This window comes from Amborella trichopoda, chromosome 13, assembly GCF_054954075.1.
Source record: "Amborella trichopoda isolate Santa Cruz 75 chromosome 13, AtrichopodaSantaCruz75HAP2 v2.0, whole genome shotgun sequence".
Taxonomy (NCBI): domain Eukaryota; kingdom Viridiplantae; phylum Streptophyta; class Magnoliopsida; order Amborellales; family Amborellaceae; genus Amborella; species Amborella trichopoda.
Window position 1 is genome coordinate 39,113,472 of NC_142348.1, and position 8,364 is coordinate 39,121,835.

General features: G+C 38.6%; 1 protein-coding gene across 6 annotated transcripts; it reads right to left on the reverse strand.

Annotated features, from left to right (window-relative positions):
- Positions 1 to 1,749: 1,749 nt before the first annotated feature.
- LOC18446417 (oligopeptide transporter 4) lies at positions 1,750 to 7,392 on the reverse strand. Of its 6 annotated transcripts, XM_088854702.1 has the most exons (7): positions 6,714 to 7,392; positions 5,984 to 6,081; positions 4,330 to 4,893; positions 3,620 to 3,872; positions 3,248 to 3,461; positions 2,947 to 3,019; positions 1,750 to 2,629 (listed from the first exon to the last, which is right to left on the reverse strand). In XM_088854702.1, the coding sequence occupies exons 3-6, from the start codon at positions 4,407 to 4,409 to the stop codon at positions 2,991 to 2,993; spliced, it is 576 nt and encodes a 191-aa protein (XP_088710828.1). In that variant the 5' UTR covers positions 4,410 to 4,893; positions 5,984 to 6,081; positions 6,714 to 7,392; the 3' UTR covers positions 1,750 to 2,629; positions 2,947 to 2,990. The 6 variants fall into 6 exon arrangements, with proteins under 6 accessions (XP_088710828.1, XP_006856596.2, XP_088710826.1 ...); XM_006856534.4 differs by lacking the exon at positions 2,947 to 3,019 and having other exon boundaries at positions 3,279 to 3,461; XM_088854700.1 differs by lacking the exon at positions 2,947 to 3,019.
- Positions 7,393 to 8,364: the final 972 nt, after the last annotated feature.

Below are 8,364 nucleotides of genomic sequence, written 5' to 3' on the forward strand. Positions count from 1 at the left end.
AGGGTTAAGATTGTTCCAATCACAATGTCATGTCTCTACGCTATTTTTTTTTTTTATTTTTTTTATAAACTATTTAGACACCACATTTTGGACATCTATTCCTCTATTAAACTCGCACTAACAAAAAATACATAAAAAATATTTTCAATAAAATAAAATGATCAAAATAACCTTGAAAATTATAAAGGGTATTTTGATCATTATATTTTATCGAAAAATTATTTTTAATATTCTTTATAGGTGTGCCTCAATGAGAAGATGGTATGTATCAAATTTCATATTCATAAAATTTGTATAAAAATAAATAAAAATAAAATACTTTGAGACGTCAGATCTAAGATCAAATGGCGAGTGGCTCTCTTGATCAAAATTGGACGGCTGGATGGTAGGGAGAAGATAAAACTCCTACGTTATAAAAACCTTTCCCTTTACGAAAAAAATCATATGTTAGCTGTAAATATGCCAATCACTAATGTAGCGGTAAAGGTACCCCGGACCCATTCTTTTAGTTGCTCTCAGGTTATTGGGACCATGAAAAAACCTAATTGTTGCTGAAATAACTGGACTTCCCAAACCCCTTTTGTGCATGAATGCAGGTTGCACCCTCGGCCTTCACCTCCTTCTCATGGCGGGAATTCAGTCCTGTTGTGCGTGTGTGAAAGAGAAGGGGAGAGATGGGATCTGTGCGTGTGTGAGAGAGAAGGGGAGAGATGGGATCAAAGTAGCAGAGAGAGAGGGGAGAGAAACCGGGTGAGTGTTGTGACAGAAAAAGGCGAGGAAGAGAGAAACCAGGAGGATTTGATGGGGAGAGAGAAGGGAAAAAAAGTAAAAGGGATAGTAAAAGACAATAGATTTTATAAGATGGGATAAAGATTTAAGGTTTAAGGAAATGACGTTGTGAAACCCTTTCATATTCAGGTGGGTAAGATTCAAAAGATTATTATTAAATTTAATACAAATATTTAAAATAATTAAATTTTTTAATAATTTTTTAAAAAATTTATATCAAATTTAATAATAATCTTTTTGAGATCCTACACTGATGTAAAAACATCTCGTACTACCATTGTTTTTTTAAGATGAAATGAGGTTATGGCCTTTTAAGACTTTCAAGGAGAATCTCTTGTAATCATTACTTTAAGATGAGATGAGATTATAGTATTTAAGATTTTCAAGACGTTGGACGGCATCATACCCCAAAAGTCCACCCATCGCTGTTAATGACTTCAAAAGTTTTTAGAATGCAAAGTCCACACCATGGGCGTGATACCATGTGCTTGTTAGGGTCCAGAAGAACTCTAAATAATTTTTTAAAATTTTTCTTTTTTAAAGTTGAATAATAAGAAAATCCACCTTCATGCAAGTTTTAGACTTGTGTTATTTTTATTTTGCCAAGTAAATCTTTCTATTTAACCGATCTCAAATAGTTGGAAAAAAATTTGACTGAGTTACTTATTTTGCTGTTTACTTATTTTGTTAGAAGAAGTGGTGAAACGGCATCCCTTTTTGGTCGTACAATTTGCAACATGGTTAAAAAATTTCAAACATCACTTATTACTTCATACGCACTATCACATTTGATAAAAAGTACATTAACAAATGGCTGGGCATCTGGGTAGTATATGCAAATACATTCGAGATTCCTTCTTCTTCTTCTTTCTTTTTCTTTTTTTTTATTTTTATTTTTTGGGGGGAGAAATATGTGAAAAAACAGAAGGATCCCAAAGGTCCAATGACGACACGATGAACTTCGTTTAAATTGCTTTGCTTTGCTTTGCTTTTATGCTTCCAAGAATGGGTGACTGACCTCCCCACTTCCACCATTCCGGCTCTTTACACCGACCATCACCATCGCCTTTCCTACAATTACCACTCAAAAGCAAATAGGGGAAACTACCAAAGGAAACTATTCCCCTGGAATCAATTTTTTCAACTACATATATTCAGAACCCATCCCTGATCCTATAAAGAGAGAGGGCTCACTGTGAAATAAAGAGAGGAGAAAGAAGGAACATCAGAGTACAGGGCAGCCTTTGGCTATGACACCCTTTGCCGTAGGGCAAACGGCGAAATCACAATGCTCCCCATCAGTACCCCACCAATTGAAGCTGTTATTCTCCATGCTTAATGAGAAGTAGAGCAAAACCCCCATAAACGCCACCCCGGCATCCAATCCAGCCGATAACACATAGTTATACCTTTGCCACCAGCTTTTCCGATACCTGAAAACGAAGAAATTGAATACGGTCCCAACTGCCACCCAAGCATTGTAGTTTAAGGCAGTTGCAGCTGGCATATAAGCAGTAGCTCCAAGAAGAACAGGAAGATTTATTAGAGGTATCCATGTTTGGCTAGGGAAAGCTTTGTGAAGGAGCCAAACAAGAACTGGACCGAGAGCACCACCGAGAAAGAACCAGTTTAGTGCTGGGTAAGCTCCCAAGGGACCGAAGATTCGCTTTGGACCAACTAGTCCCCAAATTACAGAGGCATCAAAGAATACACGGTCACCAGGGCAGGTCCATGGGCTTCCTTTAGGGAGAGCTGCCTTGTTGCATATGTTCTCAATTGAGTCTAGCAGCCACCATGCCACTCCAAGGTTGATTGTGCCCGCGATCACAGTGCCAATGAACTATCAGGTCACCATGAGAAAATGAGTCAGATGATCTCTCTCTCTCTCTCTCTCTCTCTCTCTGTATGTAGATGCAAGGGTAAGTATATCGTAATCCTCAAGGTTATTCACAGTTAATCAGTGGTCTGACCAACATCAAATTCAGGTCATGTTCATGTGGATCCCACTCTCCATAACCACTCAACCCATTGATAGGATGGTGATGACCCGCACAACCACATATCCCATATGGCCCTGAGGATTGCACATACTTCGATCCCCAGATACAAAATGCAAACTGCCTCGGCAGTAGCAATGGAAGTGCCTTATTCTTGTACCTGGAAACAATTCACTTCTTACAATAGCAAACTCAATGCACTTATCAGGGAAAGCCCACCATCATGCCCTGATCTGGCCACAGGGATAAAAGACAAAAAATCTTTTATCACAACAAAAAATGAGCATATTGTTCTTGTTCATTGTGATGATTGATGTGCGAATTTTCACAATTGCCAGTAAAGGAAACTAAAGAGAAGACTTCGATTTGGCCATGTGGTAAAATCTAAAAGAGTGAAAGAAGAAAAAAAATGTTTTGTACTTAGTACGAACAAGAAACAGTTGCTAAAGCGAGTTCATTACTGATAGAAAAACTAGTGACAAAGAGGGATGCCTGAACCAAGAACATGGATCGAGGAGGGATTTTCATGTAGTGGCCGAGCTTGAAGTCAGCAAGGAAGGAGACAGCCTGGCTCATGCTCATGTATCCATACACTTTGAAGCACACATTGGCAATGGGCTTTCCTGGTAGGATATAACCCATTATGTACTCTGTTATTATGTTCAATCCTGGTGTCTGCAAAATAAATTTCAAAGAGAAAGGGAAAAATAAAAAATTTCAGATAAACCAGATAAACAGTAATGATATGCTCATACGAAGACAACTAAAGGAAAAAAATTGGTAATAATACATGAATTTAGAAGCAAAATAGAGTTAGAAAAAGGATTATTGACCTGGTTGGTAGTGGCTGTTATGATGCTAATGGGTAGTGTGAACAGGAAGGCGAGGGCACAGGCCAAGAAAATTCCCCACCATGGAAGCTGAACTTCATGCTTAAGTACGATGCAAAGGAACAGAGAAATCGCGACGGTGGCAGCCATGAGTGCATAGAACCACCACTGGGGGATATCAGCATAATTTTTCATCAATCTCGTATGCATATCAGGCTTGCTCCTGATGGATGCCCGGCTACGCTGCCATATCTCCCTGGAACCACCATCCACCCCAATTTCAAGCTCATGTGCCTAAAAATCCCACTGAATCTCTCTCTCTCTCTCTCTCTAATATACAAACAGAGCTTATATGTGATTTACCACACTCTATATCTATCCTCGGATGCTAAATTTGAAAGAGGACATGCTTTTTGACGATAAATAAAATTGCTTGTGAAATACAATACAGTTAGTGGTATTCTTCCTCTTTTGGCATGGACATTTGGCATGAAAACTTTCCCATGCAAAATCATCATATATATGCAAATGTGTTCCACAAATTTTCAGTGTAGCCTCCTATCCGAACGCTCACATGGCCCCCCAAGCTCAATATCTACCACTAGAGCCTTCTCTCTCATCCCATTACGCCAAAATTCTAAACCATACTACTCTCAAGAGACAAATGACCAAAATGAACACAAATAAGAAAGAATAAAAAAGAAATAAGTTACCTCCCATAGAACAGAGCCACATGTGTAATTGTGGAGGCAATTGTTGCGAATCCAAAGCCATAAGTGAGTGCAAAGAACATGCTCAAATGTATCGGACCTTGTTGCGCATATGCAGTCTCATCGAGCTCGAACTGACCATTCACAATGGCCGTGATATCATATGGTTGGCCATCAGCAGTGAACAAATCCGAAGAAAAAATGGGGAATTTCTTTGCCCCTTAAAGATCAAAGCCCCAATAAGCTATGGGAATGGCTAAATAAAGTATCACTACATAGCCCACGAAGATATTCATAATGGCAAAGAAGGGGTAGATAAGTGGACTGAACATGAAGGCAGCTACAGCGGCCCAATCAAGGGGGAAGGCACCAAGACCCAAGCCATTGAGCCCTGAGCCCAGTTGTTGAGCAGTGATGGACTTGGGGTGGGCCCAACAAACCCAAGATATGGTGGTGAGGGTGGAGAAGAGGTAGCCAGGGAGCACATAGTAAGAGAAGCTGCACACAAGAGCAATCACAAAGAACTTTGCACGCGATAGACGACGATCATCTTTCTCATGTAAGGCCCTGCGAGAACGGAAGAATTGTTAGCACCTTAGAGACAATTCTCTGTTTTCGAGAGAGTAGTTTCTGAAAATTCTCATTTTGTAGGAATTTCGCAGGGGAAGGGTATATTATGATCTCGGAAAAAGCTACAGTTGTAAGTGCCATCACCGTAATGGACGGTGATGTGGACAGTGACCCACGAAGCACCAAATGAGCCAATTCCCTGTCCTGATCAGACGAGGATAGCAGGTCTATTGTATATGGTAGTATGGATTAAATTATATTTTCCCTTTTTTGCTGGTTCTTATTCCAAAGAATTTACAGTATGGTCATATCGATCATCTTTTTTTGTTGTGTTAGCATGTTAAGATCATATGGCTAATTGTCTTTGATGATTTTGAAAATGTTCATATCTTCTCCAGAAATTCATTCTCGGAAGAACCTTAATTTTGCAGAAAAAAATGAGTTCAAATTCTTGGAAGCAAGAGAAAGCAAAGAGAGATTTTGAGTTTATCTCATAAGTTTGGTCCGGTTTGTTTCTACGAGGGAATTGGTGGGTTCCAATCTTTGACATAAACAACCCACCAAGCAGACCTACCACCACTTTCTACTTAGTTGCCCCCAATATGTTTTCTTCTTTTGCCTGCTTTTTATGACTTCATTTTTAAGTGAGAACCCTGCACCTCCTTTGCTTCAAGAAGCAAACCCAGCTGACCTAACCCTTACTATTTTACTCAAGGGTTCAAAACGCGCTTCTGTAACCTGGATCACCCCTCCGAAAAACTGGTCCGGAGTGGCGATCAGGCATCTAGCTAGTTGAAAGGAAAACTAGCTAGTTCCTGATGTTTAGCAAAATCCAAATCGGCCGGTTCCAATCGGCCGATTTTTAAAAGCTTGACTTTAAACAGGTATCTTTTTGCCTCATTTTTATAAGTTCACTTTTCAATACGAATCTTCTACATTTGGTAAACTTGTAATTAATATTTAGGCACAAAGTCACTTTCTTAAGAATTATCAGGAAGAAGGGATAAAAAATAAGGGCCAGAAATAGGGAATGAAGTTGGGAAAATGAAGAGAATAAAGCAATAAATAAAAAGGGGAATGAATATACCTGAAAACAGAGACCTGCACGAGAGTGCTAGGCCACCACATGTGCGCGGGCTCCACCACGTACTTCCTCAACAAACCAGCCCATCCATATCCCAATACCTTATTTATTTTTTATTATTATTATTATTAAATTCATTTCACAAACGCACCAAAATACACCTGATCAAAAGACCCATCTCACAAGACGTCCAAAAATCACTCAAAGCAGTTAATGGAAATAGTAAAAAAAAACCCAGAAAATCCTTTGAGAGAGCGAGAGAGAGAGCAGTCTGAATTCACTCAAGACAATTAATGGAAAAAATAAAATTAAGACAGAAATTTATCAAAAGCAACTAAACAAAGAATTAAAAAACTGCAAAATCTCAGGAGATATTAAAAAACTGCAAAATCTCAGGAGATAGGAAGAGATAAGAATGGCTATTTCCACAACCAAATCCCCCAATAAAAAAATAAAAAACCTAAGGTGCTTGAGAGAGAGAGAGAATGGATTATTTCAAAACTGAAATTCACTAAAAAAACAATTAAAGTAAAGAACAAACATGCCCAAAGATAGAACAGGAGAGAAACACAAAGGGAATGGATTAATCAAAAACCAGATTCACTCCCAATAATTAAACAGCAAACGGAGAGCGAAGATGGGTTTCATCAAAACCCAAATCCCAGAAGAGTAACACAAAGAAACTCGCACAGTGTCGAGGGAACGAGATCGAGATCGAGAGAGAGACCCAAACCTGGGTAGTGATTATAATGAGCCAGCTCGCAATGAAAGAGATCTTCCTCCTGTAGAAGGCCTTGATTATATTCACAATCCCCACTGCATAAGGCGTTCCACTACCAAAAGCATAACCAGCATTTGCAAAAATGGTGATCAACACATGCTCCTTCATATTGAAAGGCCCTGGATTCAGAGAATACTCAGAGCCCCCAAGCCTGAATTTCTTCTTAGGAAGAACGGCGGCTAAAAAATGGCCAGCTGGTAAAGAAGCCACCTGAACTGAGATCTGGGTTATAACCAAAGGCTCTGTTCTATAAGCAAAGAACTGGTTCAGAAAGGACATGGCCGCGCACGAGAGAACACCGAGAAACCACATCCTGAACGTCCACACCGGCAACGAAGGGTCGTCAGTTGTTGTCACTGTTAGTCTCACCTGCTCTATTGGAGAGATTTCATCCTCTTCTTCTCTCTCTAGGGTCATCTCTGCACTTGCTTCTCCCATGGCAGAAGCTCGCCCTCTCTCTCTTTCCTCTAAAATTCTCACTCAATACCTTTCTCTTTGAACAATGGGTAATTTCTCTCTCCTCCCTCTTTCTCTTTCTCTGTTCTCTCTGTTTAGAGAAGAGATTCCCTCTCCTCTTCTCTCTCTGCTTCTGAGTTTGAATAAGAGATTCTCTCTCTTCGGTATCTTTCTTAAACTTGGGTGCGATGAATGTAGGATTTATTCAGCTGTTAACGGTATTTATAGAAGTAATCCAATACTAAATTGAGTTTAGCAAAGAGCGTGCAAACTCTCTCTCTCCACTTGTAACTGTCGCCTATGAATCCCGGCCAATACACCGTGACAGCTTTTCACAACGTTTTTCATGGCCAGTTGTCCAGCACTGATATATCATCTTGTGCTCGTTTGCTATGGTCGTTTCTAGAGAGGTTAAAAAAAAAAAAAAGAAAAAAAACTAAAAAAAAGAAAAAGAAATAGTAAAGAAAGAAAAAGAAAGGAAGAAGATTAGAAGAGCTTGTTTTGTTGCCCACATATCTTTAAATTAATCATCTCCACAATATCAAGATGTATGGACACGAGAAATTATTTTTTGAAGTTTTGAAAATAATGTATTTTATAAGTCATTTTTGGTTCGTCAATTTTTAAGATATTTAAGTTTTCATAGATATATCGATCTACATTATTTTAAAAAATTTAAACTTTATAAATAAAGATTTCAAGACTACTATAAAGATTTTCAGTATTGAAACCACATTTCTCCACACTATTTGAAAGTAGACTCTAATTTGATTGTTTAGATCGTAGGTACAAACCGCACCAATTAAAGAGTTACCATTGTTAAGGTGTAGTTGTAAATTATGAGTTTAATTGGTATTCCGTACTGGTCGACGAGCCCGATGAGAGAGAAAGAGAGTGAGACTTCACAAACGGATCCGGTTTCTATGCGGCCAAGCTTGTATGCGTAGAAATACAGGCATCTTGGTAAATCTATTTTTTAGAGAGATTTTTGGACTTAATTTTTAAGCATATGTAATCTCTAATATGGAGATCATGAATATGAATAAATAAATAAAATTTAAAAACTATAGGTAATAATTTTAATAAGTAAGAAATCAATTTGGACACTGGCATATGTAAAAATACGATCCAGGCTCCCAAGAAACAC

Excerpts from the sequence above, each read along its gene's own strand:
- LOC18446417 (XM_006856534.4), bottom strand. The coding sequence starts at position 4,409 with ATGTTCTTTGCACTCACTTATGGCTTTGGATTCGCAACAATTGCCTCC. Across the intron at positions 3,462-3,619 it reads TAACAGCCACTACCAACCAG|ACACCAGGATTGAACATAAT; the intron begins GTCAATAATCCT and ends TTTATTTTGCAG. Across the intron at positions 2,630-3,278 it reads GATCCATGTTCTTGGTTCAG|TTCATTGGCACTGTGATCGC; the intron begins GCATCCCTCTTT and ends GTGACCTGATAG.